At 44.2% G+C, this 21,435-nt stretch overlaps 1 protein-coding gene across 1 annotated transcript in view; it reads left to right on the forward strand.

Moving 5' to 3' along the window:
* AGBL2 (AGBL carboxypeptidase 2) overlaps positions 1–21,435 on the forward strand; it is a 59,358-nt gene that overhangs the window by 11,890 nt on the left and 26,033 nt on the right. The window contains exons 6-11 of the mRNA XM_032165932.2: positions 1,587–1,694; positions 8,818–8,971; positions 10,609–11,391; positions 14,846–15,002; positions 19,169–19,295; positions 21,162–21,262. Coding sequence (XP_032021823.2) covers positions 1,587–1,694; positions 8,818–8,971; positions 10,609–11,391; positions 14,846–15,002; positions 19,169–19,295; positions 21,162–21,262 — 1,430 coding nt within the window. The remainder of the gene's footprint in view (positions 1–1,586; positions 1,695–8,817; positions 8,972–10,608; positions 11,392–14,845; positions 15,003–19,168; positions 19,296–21,161; positions 21,263–21,435) is intronic.

The following is a 21,435-nucleotide window of genomic DNA, read 5'->3' on the forward strand; positions in this document are numbered from 1 at the left end:
TTAAAAAAATGTTTCAAAGAAACTTATTAACAAACACCTTATTGTTTAAATTAAATTGTATTAATAAGCACCTTATTGGATTTTTTTCTTTTTGAGACAGAATCTCACTCTGTCACCCAGGCTAGAGTGCAGTGGCACCGTGTCAGCTCACTGCAACCTCTGTCTCCTGGGTTCAAGCAATTCTACCTCAGCCTCCTGAGTAGCTGGGATTACAGGTGCCCACCGCCAAACTCGGCTAATTTTTGTATTTTTTAATAGAGACGGGGTTTCACCATGTTGGCCAGGCTGGTCTTGATCTCCTGACCTCATGATCCACTCTCCTCGGCCTCCCAAAGTGCTGGGATTACAGGCATGCAAGCACCTTATTGTTTAAACTAAATTGTCAAAGCCTCATCACTTACCATAATCTTTGAGAAAATAAATTCATATAATATTTGACTGAGGTGTATCTTTATATGCTCTTGGAATTCATCAGTGGCTACTCTTCTAAAAATGATATTGAAAAGTTCAAGTTCCATAAAGGAAATGTTTTTTTTTATTTTTTATTTATTTATTTATATTGAGACAGAGTCTTGCTCTGTTTGCCCAGGCTGGCATGCAGTGGTGTGATCTCGGTTCACTGCAACCTCCGCCTCCCGGGTTAGAGCAATTCTCCTACCTCAGCCTCCTGAGTAGCTGGGACTACAGGCACATGCCACCATACCCAGCTAATTTTTGTATTTTTAGTAGAGGCGGGGTTTCACTATGTTGGCCAGGCTGGTCTCGAACTCCTGACCTCAGGTAATCTACCCACCTTGTCCTCCCAAAGTGCTGGGATTACAGGCATGAGCCACTGCACCCAGCCAAATAAATCTTTTTAAATTAAGTATTAATGAAAAAACCTTACCTAGGCACAGTGGCTCACACCTGTAATCCCAGCACTTTGGGAGGCAGAGGAGGGCGGATCACCTGAGGTCGGGAGTTTGAGACCAGCCTGACCAACATGGAGAAACCCCATCTCTACTAAAAATACAAAATTAGCCGGACGTGGTGGCACATGCCTGTAATCCCAGCTACTCAGGAGGCTGAGGCGAGAGAATCGCTTGAACCCGGGATGTGGAGGTTGCGGTGAGCCGAGATCGCACCGTTGTACTCTAGCCTGGGCAATAGAGCAAGACTCCATCTCAAAAAAAAAGAAAAGAAAAAGGCTTGCTTCCTCTGAAACAATTGATAGACTTAGTCCTCTATGGTAATAAAAAAAAAGTTATGTTAATGACCATATTTTGCTCACTTTAAGGAAAGTCAGGGCCAAATTTTGAAGAGCTGTTGCAGCAGCTATATTGACCTTTCTGACCTATTTTTAGGTCTTCTATGGATAGTTTATTATTTCATTTTATATGCTCTTTGTTAAAAGTGTCCTTATAAGTCTTTATAGAAAGAAACAAGACATAATTATTTTATAAACAAGCAGGAAATTTAGGGTGGGAATTTGGTTTGATTCAACCAAACTAGCCATTTGAAAAATTACTATTATTATTTTGTATTAGTTCTGATAGTGCCGTTTACATTATTTCTTATTTTGTACTTTTTAATATGTCTTCTTTCAGAGTGGGCTCCACTTCAACCAGAATACTTCTATCAGCCTAAAGGAAATGAAAAGGTACCAGAGATTGTAGGAGAGAAAAAAGGAACAGTTGTCTATCAATTAGATTCAGGTATTGTCATTACACTGAACAATGAATGGTTAATCATGACAAAGTTATAATAAACATATGTTCCATGATAAAAGTGATTTGAAAAATTCATAGTTCAGTGGTAAACTCTTTTCCAGGCCAACCTGAGTGGGAGCCTGGAGGAGGAGTCATAACCAGTCTGCTGCAAAATTTCGATAATTTTCTAAAATCAAAGTACATTATTTTTAATAGTTCTAAGTTCGTTTTACAGCTTCTCTCTTGTTATTCTCCTTCCTGAAAATCAGACGTTGGATCATCTTTGGGGAGATTTCTTTTCTCCACCTCCTATATGTACTTTAGTGACTACTTTGTTCTATGTGCATATGACTGTCATTTAGTAATGCGGTTTCCTGTGTTGCGTTTTAAGCTTCTCGGGATTGAATATATGTCTTTTATAGAAGTGTGCAGAACACCACACCTAACAACAACAAAATACTCATTCTTTTTTTTTTCGCCATTCCTACTGAAGTCATACACATTCTTTTTAAGGGTACCTGTTAGATTCCCCAGGATAAACCATATGCTAGGCCATAATGCAAGTTTTTATACATGTAAAAGGATTAAAATAATACAAAGTACATTCTCTGACCATAATAAAATTAAGTTAGAAATCAACAACAGAATGAAATATGAGATATCCATAAATATGTGGAAATGGAATAACATCTTTCTAAATAAACTGTGGGTTAAAGAAATCACAAGTAGACTTCAAAAATATTTTGAATGTAGTGAAAATAAAACCACAACATATCAAAAGTTATAGGATGCAAAACAAAATGAACCAGTGCCAGGGATATTTATGGGTATTTATGGCTTTAAGTGCCTGAATTTCAAAACAAAAAAGGCTTCTTATCAATTACCTAAGCTTCTACCTTAGTAAACTGGAAAAATAAGAGCCAACTAAACCCAAAGCAAGCAGCAGGAAAGTAGTAATAAAAATAAGAATGTGGCCGGGCGCAGTGTCTCATGCCTATAATCCCAGCACTTTGGGAGGCCGAGGCAGGTGGACCACCTGAGGTTGGGAGTTCTAGACCAGCCTGACCAACATGGAGAAACCCCATCTCTACTGAAAATACAAAATTAGCCGGGTGTGGTGGTGCATGCCTGCAATCCCAGCTAGTTGGGAGGCTAAGGCAGGAGAATCTCTTGAACCTGGGAAGCAGAGGTTGTGGTGGGCCAAGATCGTGCCATGCACTCCAGCCTGGGCAACAAGAGTGAAACTCCGTCTCAAAAAAAAAAAAAAAATTTATGTAGACCGGGTGTGGTGGCTCATACCTGTAATCCCAGCACTTTGGGAGGCCGAGATGGGCAGATCACCTGAGGTCGTCAGTTCAAGACCAGCCTGCCCAACATGGTGAAACTCTGTCTGTACTAAAACACAATAAATTAGCCAGTCATGGTGGCAGGCGCCTGTAAACCCAGCTACTCAGGAGGCTGAGGCAGGAGAATCGTTTAAACCTGGGAGGTGGAGGTTGCAGTGAGCCAAGATGGCGCCACTGCACTCCAGCCTGGGTAACAAGGGTGAAACTCCGTCTCATTAAAAAAAAGAAAAAAAGGCCGGGCACGATGGCTCACGCCTGTAATCCCAGCACTTTGGGAGGCTGAGGTAGGCGGATCACGAGGTCAGGAAATTGAGACCATCCTGGCTAACACGGAAAAACTCCGTCTCTACTAAAAATACAAAAAAAATTAGCTGAGCATGGTGGCACACGCCTATGGTCCCAGCTACTTGGGAGGCTGAGGCAGGAGAATGGCGTGAACCCGGGAGGCGGAGCTTGCAGTGAGCCAGGATTGCGCCACTGCACTCTAGCCTGGGCGACAGAGCAAGACTCCGTCTCAAAAAAAAAAAAAAGAATGTAGGCTGGGCGCAGTGGCTCACGCCTGTAATCCCAGCACTTTGGGAGGCCAAGGTGGGCGGATCATAAGGTCAGAAGATCGATCGAGACCATCGTGGCTAACATGGTGAAACCCCATCTCTACTAAAAATACAAAAAATTAGCCGGGCATGATGGCACGCGCCTGTAGTTTCAGCTATTCAGGAGGCTGAGTCAGGAGAATCCCTTGAACCTTGGGAGGCAGAGGTTGCAGTGAGCCAAGATTGTGCCACTGCACTCCAGCCTGGGCGACAGACAGAGACTCCATCTCAAAAAATAATAATAATAATCATTAAGAGGCTGGGTGTGGTGCCTCATGCCTGTAATCCTAGCACTTTGGGAGGCTGAGGTGGGTGGATCACTTGAGGTCAGGAGTTTGAGACCAGCTTGACCAACATGGTGAAACCATGTTTCTACTAAAAATACAAAAATTAGTTGGGTGTGGTGGCATGCCCCTGTAATCCCAGCTACTTGGGAGGCTGAGGCAGGGGAATTGCATGAACCCAGGAGGCAGAGGTTGCAGTGAGCCAAGATTGTGCCACTATACTCAGCCTGGGTGACAGAGCGAGACTCTATCTCAAAAATAAATAAATAAATAATTAATTAAAAAGGAAAGCATTGAATAGAAGACAGAAAACTGATGGAGAAAAGCAAACCAAAAGTTGGTTGTTTGGAACATCAACAAAATTGAAACACATTTGCTAAACCAAGAAAGGAAAAGAGGCACAAATTATCAAAATCAGAAATGAAAAAGGTAACATAAGGACCAAACCCCTACAAATAAAAAAAACTACAAGGTAATACTATTAACAACTTTATGACAACAAATTAGACAATTTAGATAAACAGGACAAATTGCTAAAAAGTTACGAAAACTGACTCAAGGAAGAAATAAAAGGTTTAAATACATTATAACAAAGAAATAATAATTAGAAATCTTTCCACAAAGAAAACCCAGGCCCACCTGGGACCTGGTAGTTCAGGCCTCTAATCCCAGCACTTTGGGAGGCCAAGGCAGGTGGATCAGCTGAGGTCTAGAGTTTGAGACCAGCCTGGCCTACCTGAAACCCTGTCTCTCTACTAAAAATACAAAGAAAGTAGCCTGGTATGGTGATGTGCACCTGTAGGCCCAGCTACTCGGGAGGCCGAGGCAGGAGAATTGCTTGAACCAGGGAGGTGGAGGTTGCAGTGAGGCAAGATCACACCACTGCACTCCAGCCTGGGCAACAGAGCAAGACTCTGTCTCAAAAAACAAAAAACAAAAAACAAACAAACAAAAACAAACCCAGGCTCAAATGACTTACTTGACAAGGTTTGTTTGAATTCTTTTTTTTTTTTTTTTTTTTTTTGAGACAGAGTCTCACTTACTCTGTCACCCAGGCTGGAGTGCATGGCACTGCAACCTCCACTTTCTGGTTTCAAGTGATTTGTTCCTCAGCCTCCAGAGTAGCTGGGATTACCGGTGTGCGCCACCACGCCCGGCTAATTTTTTTGTGTGTGTATTTTTAGTACAGACAGAGTTTCACCATATTGGCCAGGCTGGTCTCAAACTTCTGGCCTCAAGTGATCCACCTGCCTCCGCCTCCCACAGTGCTGAGATTACAGGCGTGACCCACCACACCTGGCTGGTTTGTTTGAATTCTGTTAAACATTTAAAGATGAAATAATACCAGTATTTGACCAACTCTGAAAACAGAAGAGGAAGAAATGTTTCCCAACTCTTTTTTAAAATTTTTAGACAGGATCTTCCTCTGTCGCCCAGGCTGGAGTGCAGTAGGATGAACATGGCTCACTGTATCCTCCACCTTACAGGCTCGAGTGAATTGTCCAACCTTAGCCTCCTGAGTAGCTGGGGCTACAGGCATGTACCACCCTGCCCAGCTTATTTTTTGTATTATTAGTGGAGACAGGGTTTCACCGTTGCCCAGGCTGGTCTCAAACTCCTGTGCTCAAGCAATCCGCCCACTTCAACCTCTCAAAATGCTAGGATTACAGGTCCCATTCCCCTCAACTCTTTTTTTTTTTTTTTTTTTGAGACAGTTTCACTCTTGTCGCCCAGGCTGGAGTGCAGTGGTGTGATTTCGGCTCACTGCAATCTCTGCCTCCCAGGTTCAAGCGATTCTCCTGCCTCAGCCTCCCAAGTAGCTAGAATTACAGTTGCCTACCATCACACCTGGCTAATTTCTGCATTTTTAGTAGAGAGACAGGGTTTCACTATATCAGCCAGGCTGGTCTCAAACTCCTGACCTCAGGTGACCCACCCACCTCAGCCTCCCAAAGTGCTGGGATTACAAGCATGAGCCACCATGCCCAGGCTTTGTTGTGGCATTTTTGTTTTTGTTTTGTTTGTTTGTTTATTTGTTTGTTTGTTGAGACGGAGTCTCGGTCTGTTGCCCAGGCTGGAGTGCAGTGGCGCAATCTCAGCTCACTGCAACCTGTGGCTCCCGAGTTCAAGCAATTCTCCTGCCTCAGCCTCCTGAGTAGCTGGGATTACAGGCACCCGCCACCACACCTAGCTAATTTTTTATCTTTTTGGTAGACACAGGGTTTCACCATGTTGGCCAGGCTGGTCTTGAACTCCTGACTTCAAGTGATCCACCCGCCTCAGCCTCCCAAAGTGCTGGGATTACAGGCATGAGCCACCACGCCCGGCCTGTTGTGCCATTTTTGTTTGCCCACTTACTAGTCCCCATTTCCCTGCCTAGCAGAGGTCATGAGGATAGCAGCCCGCGATCCTGATGTGGAATGCTGGTGTTGGAAGTGGAAGAGGGGAGGAGGACAATGTAGACCTTATTCTCAAACTGGTCGTGACTCTTTTTTACCTTTCTCACAGTTCCCTGAGGAGCCAGAGGAAAGACTGACTTTTGTTACTGCCTCCCTCAGGCTAAAGCAGTTTTTCCAGGTGACATCTGCATCTATCAAAAGTATTTAAAGACATACACTGCTCATAGCTACCTGGGGCAAGGGATAGCAAATAGGCAAGGAGAAGATAGGACCAAAAGCCTGGGAAAGAAGCTGAGGAGAAAGATTCTTGGGGAAATGAGCACTTGGAAGGGCCTCCACATATACTGGAGAATGCAGTATACATGGCTAGGGCTGGACCCACGTTCAAAAAAAACCCGAGAGGATCCTAGGCTTGCATCTCTGGTTGGTGGTTGGGCTCTGTGCAACCAAAGAGGAAGGCTAACATCGAGTTTTTGGCTGCCTGACAGTGTTGAGGAGTGCCTCAAAGCCAGTCTGCCCAGACTAGGAAAGTTTTGTGCTTGTGCTTTTTTTTTTTTGGCTTGGGAATGAATGAGTGAATGAATGAATGAATGATAGGATCTCACTTTGTCACCCAAGCTGGAGTGCAGTGGAAAAATCACAAATCACTGCAGCCTCGACCTCTCAGCTTAAGCAATCCTGCCTCCTCAGCATCCCCAGTAGCTGGGACTACAGGCACACACCACCACCCAGCTAACTTTTGTATTTTTTGTAGAGTATATCACACGATATTTTGCCATGTTGCCCAGGCTGGTCTCAAACTTCTGAGCCCAAGCAGTCCTCTCGCCTCAGCCTCCCAAAGTGCTGGGATTACAGGCATGAGCCACTACACCTAGCCAAGTCCTGGTTATTGAAGAAATCTCTGTCCGGTCACTGGTTGACCACTGATATAATGAAACGGAGAAGACACCTGGTGACCTACACATGACAAGAATAACATATTCAGTGGGGAAAGACTGAAAACTTTCCCTCTAGAATCTGGAAACTTCAAAGGGCTTTTATGCAGAATGAAAAGATGATCCTCAAATTTACATGGAATTGTAAAGGGCCCTGAATAGCCAATACAGAAAAAGAAGTACAAAATTGGAAGATTCACATTTCTTGATTTCAAAACACTACAAACATACAGTAATCAAAACAGTACAATCCTAACACAGGGTAGGCATATAGATCACTAAAACAGAACTGAGAGTCCAAAAATAAACTCATATATTTTTGGACAATTCATTTTTGACAAGGGTGCCAAGACAGCTCAGTGGGGAAAGAATGGCCTCTATAACAAATGGTGTTGGGATAACTGTATAGCCACACTCAAAAGAATGAAGTTGAATCCCTACTTCATACCATATTTTAAAATTAACCCAAAATGCATCAATGGTCTAAAGATAAGTACTGAAACTATAAAAATCTTAAAACAAATGAGCCGGGCAGGGTGGTGCACGCCTGTAGTCCAGGCTATTCAGGAGGCTGAGGCAGGAGGTTCACTTGAACTCAGATGTTTGAGGCTGCCATGAGATATGATTGTGCAACTGCACTCCAGCCTGGGTGACAGAGCAAGACCCTGTCAAAAAAAGGAAGGAAGGAAGGGAGGGAGGGAGGGAAGAAAGAAAGCAACAGGTATCTGCAGGATGCAATGGCTCGTATCTGTAAACTCAGCACTTTGGGAGGCTGAAGAAGGAGGATTGTTTGGGCCCTGGAGTTCAAGAACAGCCTGGGTGACATAGTGGGACCTCATCTCTACAAAAAAATTAAACAATTAGTTGGGTGTGGTGGTGCACTCCTGTGGTCCCAGCTACTCAGGAAGTTGAGGTGGGAGGATCACTTGAGCACAAAAGGTTGCAGTGGACTGTGATTGAACTGTGATTCACGCCACTGCACTCCAGCCTGGGTGATAGAGTGAGACCCTGTCTCAAAGAGAACATAGGGATAAATCTTCATGACCTTGGATGTGGCAGTGGATTCTAGATATGACACCAAAAGCATAATTCATTAAAAAAAAAAAATTGACGTTGGATGGCCAGGCGTGGTGGCTCACACCTGTAATCCCAGCACTTTGGGAGGCCGAGACAGGCAGATCACAAGGTCAGGAGATCGAAACCATCCTGGCTAACATGGTGAAACCCCATCTCTACTAAATATACAAAAAATTAGCCGGGCGTGGTGGTGGCCGCCTGTAGTCCCAGCTACTCGGGAGGCTGAGGCAGGAGAATGGCATGAACCTGTGAGGCCAAGCTTGCAGTGAGCCAAGATTGCACCACTGCACTCCAGCCTGGGTGACAGAGTGAGACTCTGTCTCAAAAAAAAAAAAAAAAAAAAAAGATTAAAAGTCTCTGCAAAGATACTTGAAAATTAGAAATTTCATTGTTGGTCTAGAATAGTGTTGACCACTTAGAGGGGCTCAGTAAGTATTTGCTGAATGAGTGGATTCTGAGTAGAACCTAGCCTAAATATGTCTCTTTTCTCTGCAGTGCCTACAGAAGGTTCCTATTTCACCAGTTCCAGAGTGGGAGGCAAACAAGGAATTATCAAGGAACTTGCTGTCACGTTGCAAGGACCGGAAGATAATACTCTACTGTTTGAATCAAGGTTTGAGAGTGGGAATCTGCAAAAAGCTGTCAGAGTGTGAGTAACAATTTCTCAAAGGGGTGATAATTGGAGTGACTAGAAGGTGTCTTCAGTAATGATATTAGGAATCAGACGTACTTGCAAAAAAGAAAGAGGTGATGGGAAATGGTTATGGAAATGAAGAAAAATGGAGTAATTATTACTCATGTTTTTCCCCAAAATAAAATGTTTTCTAAATTGTTTACTTTGCTTATAAAAGAAATGGCCGGGCGCGGTGGCTCACGCTTGTAATCCCAGCACTTTGGGAAGCCGAGGCGGGCGGATCACGAGGTCAGGAGATCGAGACCATCCTGGCTAACACAGTGAAACCCCGTCTCTATTAAAAATACAAAAAAAAAATTAGCCGGGCGTGGTGGCGGGCGCCTGTAGTCCCAGCTACTCGGAGAGGCTGAGGCAGGAGAATGGCGTGAACCCGGGAGGCGGAGCTTGCAGAGTGTGAGTAACAATTTCTCAAAGGGGTGATAATTGGAGTGACTAGAAGGTGTCTTCAGTAATGATATTAGGAATCAGGCGTACTTGCAAAAAAGAAAGAGGTGATGGGAAATGGTTATGGAAATGAAGAAAAATGGAGTAATTATTACTCATGTTTTTCCCCAAAATAAAATGTTTTCTAAATTGTTTACTTTGCTTATAAAAGAAATTAGAGCTCCCCTAAAATTTGTATTAGTAAAAATATGTAACATAAAAAGCCCTATAGCCGTACTTCCTAGATGCAGCAAACATTAAGTTTGGTGTATATGCTTTAATTTTTTTCTGTGTGTATATGTGTAATATACATAAATTATATATATATATATATATATCTTTGTCACCCGGGCTGGAGTGCAGTGGCACGATCTTGGCTCACTGCAAGCTCTGCCTCCCAGGTTCATGCTATTCTCCTGCCTCAGCCTCCTGAGTAGCTGGGACTATAGGCGCCTGCCACCATGCCTGGCTAATTTTTTTGTATTTTTAGTAGAGACAGGATTTCACCATGTTAGCCAGGATGGTCTGAATCTCCTGACTTTGTGATCTGCCCATCTCGGCTTCCCAAAGTGCTGGGATTACAGGCATGAGCCACCGCGCCTGGCCATTTATGTATTTTTAAAATAAAAATTGGTTAATGGCATATGTACATATTGTTTTGCAAATTGGCAATTTTTTTTTCTACTTCATAAATTTCAGGTGTTTTTCTATGGCAGTACCACAGATATACTTCCTTATTGTTTTTTTTGTTTGTTTGTTTTTTTCCTCAAGATGGAGTCTTGCTGTGTTGCCCAGGCTGGAGAGCAATGGCATGATCTCGCTCACTGCAACCTACACCTCGTGGGTTCAAGTGATTCTCTTGCTTCAGCCTCCTGAGTAGCTGGGATTACAGGCACCTGCCACCACACCTGTCTAATTTTTTTTTTTTTTTGTATATTTAGTAGAGATGGGGTTTCACCATGTTGGCCAGGCTGGTCTTGATCTCCTGACCTCAGGTGATCAGCCCGCCTCAGCCTCCCAAAGTGCTGGGATTACAGAGAATAAATGATTAAGGTAGCAGGTTTTTCTGTTGTAATAAGACCTGTTTTTACCAGGAGAAAACATTTTCCCAATGTGTTTTTTAAGGGAGGGCGTAAGCTTACAGAGTTGTTCTATTTTATCCATTACAGAGACACCTATGAGTATGAACTCACCTTGAGAACTGACCTCTACACTAACAAACACACTCAGTGGTTTTATTTTCGTGTTCAGAACACCAGAAAAGATGCCACCTATCGCTTCACCATTGTCAACTTGCTAAAACCCAAGAGTCTTTATACTGTAGGAATGAAGCCACTCTTGTACTCCCAGTTGGATGCCAACACCCGCAGTATTGGCTGGAGGAGAGAAGGAAATGAAATCAAGTACTACAAGAACAACACGGATGACGGGCAGCAGCCCTTCTACTGTCTCACATGGACCATTCAGTTTCCATATGACCAGGACACTTGCTTCTTTGCACACTTCTACCCATATACATACACTGATTTGCAATGCTACCTCCTGTCAGTGGCAAACAACCCTATCCAGTCTCAGTTCTGCAAGCTCCAAACTTTATGCAGGAGCCTAGCAGGAAATACCGTTTACTTGCTCACCATCACCAACCCATCCCGGACCCCTCAAGAGGCAGCTGCAAAGAAAGCTGTGGTCTTGAGTGCCAGAGTTCACCCTGGAGAAAGTAATGGCTCCTGGGTCATGAAAGGCTTTTTGGACTTCATCCTTAGCAACGCCCCCGATGCCCAGCTCCTCAGAGATATTTTTGTCTTCAAGGTGCTTCCCATGTTAAATCCAGATGGTGTGATTGTGGGGAATTATCGGTGTTCCTTGGCCGGAAGAGATTTGAACAGGCATTATAAAACCATTCTGAAGGAGTCTTTCCCTTGTATTTGGTACACCAGGAACATGATCAAAAGGTGAGACTTTTTATCTGTTGATCTTTCTGTGACTGCTATGAGTACAAGGAACCAGATATCCCTACCTGATGGGGTATGAGATCTCTTCTGTTGTTAAAGGAATTGAGTATGACTTTGGAGACAGAGCCCTTAATAGTCTCTTTGTAGTCAAGTGACTTTGTTAATTTTCAGACTTTTAATTCATGTCTTGTCTTTGGGTTGAAACTGGACATGCAACATTTCAGCAAGAGTCATTTCACTTGTAAGTGAAATAATTGAATGGAAAAGGTCAGAGTTCGGGGGAGTTCATAGGTCTTCATGATGAGACTTGTATCATAATAGTAGCTAACAATTAGTAAATGCGTATGCATGAAGTGGCAAGTTGTATGGTAGCTGCATTACACACGTGACTCATTTAATCTTCACATTAACATTAAGAGGTAGGCACAGTCAATATCGCATGTTATATGATACAGAAATTGACAACCTAGGCCAGGCATGGTGGCTCACGGCTGTAATCCCAGCACTTTGGGAGGCTGAGGTGGGTGGATCACCTGAGGTCAGGAGTTCAAGACCAACCTGGCCAACATGGCGAAACCCAGTCTCTACTAAAAATACAAAAATTAGCCTGGCGTGCTGGTGGGTGCCTGTAATCCCAGCTACTCAAGAGGGTGAGGCAGGAGAATCGCTTGAACCAGGGAGGTAGAGGTTGCAGTGAGCCGAGATCGTGCCACTGCACTCCAGCCTGGGTGGCAGAGTGAGACTCCATCTCAAAAAAAAAAAAAATTGAGAAGTGGATAGGTTAAGTAACTTGCCAAAGGTCATAAAGCTATTAAGTGACAAAGTAGATATTTAAATACGGGCTCTCTCTCTGGTTCCAGAGTCTAAATTCCTTTTACGATCTTATATTGCCTATCACAGAGAAAGAATCATAACATCGGTCAGCAGTTTTCAAGCCTGTATAAAAGCATTGAAGGCTATAATGTAATAGCACCCACCATTAGGGAATTTTCACGCCATTGGAAATGAAAATACAGCATATAAGAATATGTGGGCTGGGCTCAGTGGCTCACACCTGTAATCCCAGCACTCTGGGAGGCCGAGGCAGGCAGATCACCTTAAGTCAGGACTTTGAGACCAGCCTGGCCAACATGGTGAAACCCCGTCTCTACTAAAAATAGAAAAATTAGCCGGACATGGTAGTGGGTGCCTATAATCCCAGCTACTCAGGAGGCCGAGTCAGGAGAATCACTTGAACCTGGGAGGCAGAGGTTGCAGTGAGCTGAGATGGCACCATGGCAGGCATAGCTAAAGAGCACATGTTTCAGAGTCAGACAGGCCTGAGTTTGAGACCTGTTTTTACTGCTGGCTGGTTCTGTGACCTTGGCTAAGTGATTTAATGTGTCTGAACTTCAGCTTTCTCATCTGTAGAGTGGAAATAATAATACCTGCCTTGGGTGGTTACTGTGGGATTGAGATAATCACATGATCTATTTACTGTAGTACCCAGCGCATTATAAATGTGTAGCATTGTTGTCATTATACTCATCATGGGGAAAGTGAACATATTTGGAAAGCTGGAATAGGTGTCCTGGGTGATCACGAGACAAAGAAGAGCTGAGCGTTGTAGGAACCGGCCTTCAAAAGTCACGAATCAAGGCTTTCTTTGGTTCTTTTTCTTTCCTGCAACTGCCCACTCTCTGCCTCCCTCTCTTTCTTCACAGGTCTGCACAATGGTGGGCTTTTTCTCAATAGGCTTTTTTGCACTTCCTTGTCAACTTACGCAAGGCTACCCACCACCCCTTTCCACATCAGAACTTTTCCATTTCTGGTCAGGCACAGTGACTCATGCCTGTAATCCCAGCACTTTGAGAGGCTGAGGCAGGAGGATCACTTGAGCCCAGGAGTTGGAGACCAGCCTGAGCAACATAGTGAGACCCTGTGTATTAGGTTGTACTTGCATTGCTATAAAGAAATACCTGGCCAGGCGTGGTGGCTCATGACTGTAATCCCAGCACTTTGGGAGGCTGAGGCAGGCAGATCACTTGAGGTCAGGAGTTTGAGACCTGCCTAGCCAACATGGTGAAACCCCGTCTCTACTAAAAATAACAAAAATTAGCCTGGCATGGTGGTGCATGCCTGTAATCCCAGCTACTCAGGAGGCTGAAGCAGTAGAATTGCTTGAACCTGGGAGGCAGAGGTTGCAGTGAGCCGAGATCACGCCACTGCACTCCAGCCTAGGTGACAGAGCGAGACTCTGTCTCACCATAAAAAGAAAAAAAAAAAGAAAAAAGAAAGAAAGAAAGACCTTAGACTGGGTAATTTATAAAGAAAAGAGGTTTAATTTGCTCATAGTTCTGCAGCTTTATAAGAAGCATGGTGCTAGCATCTGCTCAACTTCTAGGGAGGCCTCAGGAAGCGTACAATTATGGCAGAAGGCAAAGAGGGAGCAGGCACATCATATGGCGAAAGCAGGAGTAGGAGAGAGAGAATAACTGTAGGGGAGGTGCCACACATTTTTTTTTTTTTTTTTTTGAGACGGAGTTCAATTTTTTTTTTTTTTTTTGAGATAGAGTTTCACTCTTGTTGCCCAGGCTGGAGTGCAATGGCGCAATCTCGGTTTACTGCAACCTCCACCTCCTGTGTTCAAGTGATTCACCTGCCTCGGCCTGCCGAGTAGCTGGCATTACAGGCATGCACCACAACGCCTAGCTAATTTTGTATTTTTAGTAGAGATGGGGTTTCACCATGTTGGTCATGCTAGTCTCGAACTCCTGACCTCAGGTGATCAACTCACCTCGGCCTCCCAAAGTGCTGGGATTATAGGCATGAGCCACCGTGCCCAGCCAGTGTCACACATTTTTAAACAACCAGATCTTGTGCAAAGTCAGAGTAAGAGCTCATGTATCACCAGGGGGATGGCCCAAGCCACTCATGCAGGATCCACCCCCACCATCCAAATACCTCTCGTTAGACCCCACCTCCAACACTAGGGATTATATCTCAATATGAGATTTGTGCAGAGACAAATACCCAAACTATATCACCCTGTCTCTACAAAAGAAAAAAAAAAAAAAACAGAAACAAAAATAGCTGGGTGTATTGGTGTGTGCCTGTAGTCCCAACTACTTAGGAGGCTGAGGTGGGTGGATGACTTGAGCCCAGGAGGTCAAGGCTACAGTGAGCCATGGTCAGGCCACTACACTCCAGCCTGAGCAACAGAGCAAGACCCTGTCTCAAAAAAGAAAAAAAGAAATTTTCCATTTCAAGTCCCTCTGACTGGCAAGGCAAGCTGACGACATGTTTTCTGCAGTGGCTGAGAATGGATATAGGGTCCATTGAAGGCCATTGGAGTTGAGATTTTCTTAGGAGGGAAAGTATCAACAGCTGTATTTAAGGAAGAGATACCAAATTATCCTGAATTATTTGCATGCATTTGGGTGTCCACTGAGTCCTTTGTTTGCCCCCTCGATAGACTTCTTGAAGAAAGAGAGGTTCTGTTGTATTGTGATTTCCATGGCCACAGTCGTAAGAATAATATCTTCCTGTATGGCTGTAATAACAACAATCGCAAGTACTGGCTTCATGAACGAGTCTTTCCTTTAATGTTAAGCAAAAATGCACCAGATAAGGTAAGCACATAATGTAATTTTCTCTCCATTGAGTTAGGGACATGGGAACTCACTGCTTTCTATATGTAGTGTTTTATTTGGCATTTTGTATCTCTTTTTATTATCTTTGGTAAATCTGAGCAACCTAGACTTCAAGAATTTAGAAAAGCGTGGTTTTAAGAATTGCTGTGGGGCCAGACACAGTGGCTCACACCTGTAATCCCAGCACTTTGGGGGGCCAAGGCAAGCAGATTTCCTGAGGTCAGGAGTACGAGACCAGCCTGACCAACATGGAGAAACCCCATCTCTATTAAAAATACAAAAATTAGCCGGGCATGGTGGTACATGCCCGTAATGCCAGTTACTTGGGAGGCTGAGGCAGGAGAATTGCTTAAACCTGGGAGGCAGAGGCTGCAGTGAGCAGAGATCGTGCCATTGCACTCCAGCCTGGGCAACAAGAGTGAAACTCCATCTCAAAAAAAAAAAAAAGAATTGCTGTGTCCTGCCAGCTACAGTGGCTCATGCCTGTAATCCTAGCACTTTGGGAGACCGAGGTGGGCATATTGCTTGAGCCCAGGAGTTCAAGACCAGCCTGGGCAACATAGGGAGACCCCTGCCACTACTAAACAATAGAATAAAAAAGAATTGCTGTGTCCATCAACCAATCAACAGATCAATAAAATGTGATATCCCTTTTTTTTTTTTTGAGACGGAGTCTTGTTCTGTCGAGGCTGGAGTGTAGTGGTACAATCTTGGCTCACTGCAACCTCTGCCTCCCAGATTCAAGCAATTCTCCTGCCTCAGCCTCCCGAGTAGTTGAGAGTACAGGCATGCACAACCATGCCTGGCTAAATTTTTTTGCACTTTTAGTGGAGACGGGGTTTCACCATGTTGGCTAGGCTGTTCTCAAACTCCTGACCTCAAGTGATCCGCCTGCCCTGGCCTCCCAAAGTGCTGGGATTATAGGCGTGAGCCACTGCGCCCCACCATAAGTTGAAATTCTTAGTATATACAGTTATCTATCACCTATCCTGTGGTGGTTGACCCTGGAAGAAGAAATTGAAGGACAAGCAAAATGCTAATGTCATGAGTCTTCACAGGAAAGGTTATATACTAGAAGATCACAAATAATTGTAAGAGCATAATGAAAACAATATAAAAGTTTTTAATAATTGACTAATTTCATGACAGGCATATACAAGTAATCTTCACTGGTGTAGAAGCTGGTTTTTCACATCATAAATAGATCCACAAAATGTAGCTGTCAGAAGAAGAAAGTAGATTGGATTTTTATTTACTTATTTATTTATTTTTCTTCTTCTTATTATTTTTTTTTTTTTTGAGATAGAGTCTTGTTCTGTCGCCCAGGATGGACTGCAATGGCGCGATCTCGGCTCACTGCAACCTCCATCTCCTGGGTTCAAGCAATTCTCTGCCTCAGCCTCCCGAGGATCTGGGATTACAGGCACCCACCACCACGCCCGGCTAATTTTTGTATTTTTAATAGAGACAGGGTTTCACCTTCTTGGCAAGGCTGGTCTTGAACTCCTGACCACCCGCCTCAGCCTCCCAAAGTGCTGGGATTATAGGTGTGAGCCACCACACCCATCCTTTTATTTATTTTTTCAAGACGTAGTCTTGCTCTGTCACCCAGGTTGGAGTGCAGTAACCCTATCTCCACTCACTGCAACCTCCGCCTCCCGGGTTCAAGCAATTCTCCTGCCTCAGCCTCCCGAGTAGCTGAGATTACAGGCATGCGCCACCATGCTTGGCTAATTTTGTATTTTTAGTAGAGATGGGGTTTAGTACAAAAAAAAAAAAAAGGAAGCGGGCACGGTGGCTCACGCCTGTAATCCCAGCACTTTGGGAGGCCGAGGTGAGCAGATCACCTGAGGTCAGGAGTTCGAGATCAGCCTGCCCAACATAGTGAAACCCCGTCTCTACTAAAAATACAAAAAATTAGCCAGGCGTGGTGGCAGGCGCCTGTAATCCCAGCTACTTGGGAGTCTGAGGCAGGAGAATCGCTTGAACCCGGGAGGCAGAGGTTGCAGTGAGCCAAGATCGTGCCACTGCACTCCAGCCTGGGCAGCAACAAGAGCAAAACTCTGTCTCCAAAAAAAAAAGAGATGGGGTTTAGTAGAGATATGGTATTTTTAGTAGAGATGTAGGCCAGGCTGGTCTTGAACTCCTTACCTCGTGATCTGCCCACCTTGGTCTACCAAAGTGTTGGGGTTACAAGCGTGAGCCACCACGCAGCGCATGGCCTAGACTGGATTTTTTTAAGTTTTTTTTTTTTTTTTTTTTTTTTTTTTTTTTTTTTTTTTTTTTTTTTTTTTTTTTTTTTTTTTTTTTTTAATAGAGACAGGGTCTCACTATGTTGCCCAAGCTGGTCTTCAACTCCTGGGTTCAAGCGACTCTCCCGCCTCACCACCTCAGCCTCCCAAAGTGGTGGGATTACAGGTGTGAGCCACTGCACTGGCTTTAGAAAAGTATTTTAATTTTTTTTTTTTTTTTGAGATGGAGTCTCGCTCTGTTGCCCAGGCTGGAGCGCGGTGGTGTGTCTCAGCTCACTGCAACCTCTGCCTCCTGAGTTGAAGTGATTCTCCTACCTCAGCCTCCTGGGTAGCTGGGATTACAGGCACGAGCTACCACAGTCTGCTAATTTTTTTTTTATTTTTAGTAGAGACGAGGTTTCACCGTGTTGACCAGGATGGTCTGGATCTCCTGACCTCATGATCCACCCACCTCGGCCTCCCAAAGTGCTAGGATTCCAGGGGTGAGCCACTGTGCCTGGCCGATATTACAGACTTTTTCCCATAAAGATATATGATAAAAATATTTTGTATTGTTACTCTTATTTGTTTAAAAAAAGAAAAAGAGGAAGCTTTCCTTCCTTCCTCTCTCTCTCTTTTGTTTTTTGAGTCTCGCTCTGTTGCCCAAGCCGGAGTCAGTGGCACGATCTCAGCTCACTGCAGCCTCCTCCTCCCAGGTTCAAGCAATTCTCCTGCCTCAGCCTCCTGAGTAGCTGGGATTACAGGTGCATGCTGCCATGCCCGGCTAATTTTTTTGTATTTTTAGTAGAGTCGGGGTTTCGACATGTTGGCCAGGCTGGTCTCAAATTCCTGACCTCAGGTGATTGGCCCGCCTCGGCCTCCCAAAGTGCTGGGATTACAGGCATGAGCCACCATGTCCAGCCTCTCTTTCTCTTTCTCTTCTCTTCTCTTTTTTCTTTTCTTTTCTTTTTTTCTCTTCTCTTCTCTTCTTTTTCTTTCTTTTCCTTTCCTTTCCTTCTTTTCTTTTCTTCTTTTCCTTCTCTTCTCTTCTTTTCTTTCTTTCGGGAAATCACACCCAGAACCCATATCTAAAACAAACTAATTGAAGCAGGGAACCCTGTCTCCTCTGCTCCTTCCCTCCTTGAAGCAGAAATGCCCTGAGGCTCCTCAATAGAACCCCTGAATTTCACAGAGCACAATTTAAATATCGCTGGACAACGAGATACTTTCCAACTGCAAAATCTTTTTAGCAGGATAGGGTGGATAGAGAGAGGTGCCAAGTGTATATTACAAACTCCAAGTGACACACAAGGGCTGAGGGGTCATAAAAGATAAGGGAGGATATTGAACTCCAAGTGATAAGATTAGTGTAAGGGAGAGAGTTCCAGGCAGAGATTATGGGAGTAAGGAATACACATCATAGAAGATAAACACAACTAGATTTAGGGGTTCAAGCTGGGAAGTGGCAGAAAATAAGTCTTAGAAAGGTTGGCTAGTGCCTTGAATGCCAAACGCATGTTCTAGGAAACCTAGTCCTGGAGAATTCTCCTTGGGGGGGGCGGTGGGGACAACAGGAAGGAAGAGTTCATGGGCAAAAATGTTTGGAAAACATATTGCAAATATACTCTCTTCCCTTTGGAAGATTACAGTCCACATACTAAGCACTCTAAGAGGGCTTGCAGAGAAAGCCTGTTTAGTTTTGTTAACCCTTCATCTCCCTGACTAACATGACCACAGAACTCCTTTTTCCCCCGTAATACCTGTTAACATACCTCCAAATTAGTATTTTGTGGAACATGCTTTGGGAAATAACATATGGACCCCAAGGAAATTATTCTTGTATCATATGAATGAATCTTAGATATTTTACATTTGCTGATTTATGATTAACAGAAAATTTGGATTTCTTTTTAGTTCTCTTTTCACAGTTGTAATTTTAAGGTCCAAAAATGCAAAGAAGGAACGGGACGAGTTGTTATGTGGCGGATGGGAATCCTAAACAGCTACACCATGGAGTCTACCTTTGGCGGGTCCACCCTGGGTACATTCTCTTTTGTATATCATAGGCCAGCATAGGAAGGGAAATCCAAGCAAAGCATCAGGGAGATGAAATGCCTTTGAATGCTGGGAAGATAACTGATCTAGAGGATTTCTTTGTCTAGATTTATGCTAAATTTGAGTGCCCAAAATATGAATGTGAAATATAATATTTGATGGGGCCGTATGGCATAGTGGTTGCTAAAGACCTGGAATCAGGCCGGGCGCAGTGGCTCACGCCTGTAATCCCAGCACTTTGGGAGGACAAGGCGGGCAGATCACGAGGTCAGGAGATCAAGACCAGCGTGACCAACATGGTGAAACCCTGTCTCTACTAAAAATTAGCTGGGCGTGGTGGCACGTGCCTGTAGTCCCAGCTACTCTGGAGGTTAAGGCAGGAGAATTGCTTGAACCCAGGAGGTGAAGGTTGCAGTGAGCCAAGATCGTGCCATTGCACTCCAGCGTGGGTGACAGAGAGAGACTCTGTCTCAAAACAAATAAAAAAAAAACCTGGAATCAGGCAGATAGGGGGTTGAATTTCAGCTCCATTAACAAGTTTTGTGTTCTTGGCTAAGTTATCTGGCCTTTTTGAACTTCATTTTTTTCTTTTTTCTTTTTATTTATTTTGTTTTTTTGAGACAGGGTTTCTTTCACCCAGGCTAGAGTGTAGTGGCATGATCATGGCTCTCTGCAGTCTCAACCTTCCAGGCTCAAGCGATTCTCCCACTTTAGCCCCTCGTGTAGCTGGGACTATAGGTGCACGTCACCATGCCCGGCTAATCTTTTTATTTTTTTGTAGAGACAGGGTCTCCTTATGTTGCTCAAGCTGGCCTCAAACTCCCTGGCTCAAGCAATCCTCCTGCCTCGGCCTCTCAAAGTACTGGGATGGCAGGCATGAGCCACCATGCCCAGCCTCATTTTCCTTTTACTGCAATAATAATAGTACTTGCATTGTAGGTACTGCTTAGTGAGATGGTGCATGGAGTGCACTTGCCATAGTGCCTAACATGAAGTGAAAACCTCAGTAATTAGAATCATCATGATTATAATTTTTTCATTGCCAAAGATTCTTCTGAACCAAACTAAAACTAGGAGACCTACACTCTCCTGAAGCATAATATTCTAGAATAAAAAGTGTTTTATTTTGTTTTGTTTTGTTTTGTTTCAGGGTCTCCCTCTGTTACCCAGGCTGGAGTGCAGTGGCGCAATCCCTGCTCACTGAAACCTCTGCCTCCCTGGCTCAGGCGATCCTCCCACCTTAGCCTCCAACCTCAGCCTCCTGAGTAGCTGGGACTATAGGCACATGCCACAACGTCAGGCTAATTTTTGTATTTTTTGTAGAGACAAGGTCTCACCATGTTGCCCGGGCTAGTCTCGAACTCCTAAGCTCAAGCGAAGGGCCTGCTTTGGTGTCTCAAAGTGCTGGGATTATAGGCGTGAGCCACTGTGCCTGGCCAGTGGTGATATTTTTTTTATTGTTTATTTTTATTTTTTTGAGACAGTCTTGCTCTGTCATCCAGGCTGGAGTGCAGTGGCACGATCTCAGCTCACTGCAAGCTCCACCTCCTGGATTCACACCGTTCTCCTGCCTCAGCCTCCTGAGTAGCTAGGACTACAGGCGCCCGCCACCATGCCCGGCTAATTTTCTTTGTATTTTTTAGTAGAGACGAGCTTTCACCATGTTAGCCAGGATGGTCTCAATCTCCTGACCTCGTGATCTGCCTGCCTTGGCCTCCCAAAGTGCTGGGATTACAGGCGTGAGCCACCGTACCCGGCCAGTGGTGGTATTTTTAAAAAGATAATCATAAATTAGATTTACATTCAGTCACTAAGATTTAATTGGAAATGTTTGCGGGGTTTTTTTTCCCAGGTAGTAAAAGAGACACCCACTTTACCGTCGAAGATCTGAAGTCCTTAGGTTATCATGTCTGTGACACCCTGCTGGACTTTTGTGATCCTGACCAAACAAAGGTAAAAATGGGGTTTCAAGAAATGTGGTGAAGGCCCGGCACGGTGGCTCACACCTGTAATACTAGCACTTTGGGAGGCTGAAGTGGGTGGACTGCCTGAGCTCAGGAGTTCAAGACCAGTCTGGACAGCATGGCAAAACCCTGTCTCTACTAAAAATACAAAAAATTAGCTGG

This window comes from Hylobates moloch, unplaced genomic scaffold (assembly GCF_009828535.3).
Source record: "Hylobates moloch isolate HMO894 unplaced genomic scaffold, HMol_V3 SCAFFOLD_11, whole genome shotgun sequence".
In the NCBI taxonomy this organism is placed as follows: domain Eukaryota; kingdom Metazoa; phylum Chordata; class Mammalia; order Primates; family Hylobatidae; genus Hylobates; species Hylobates moloch.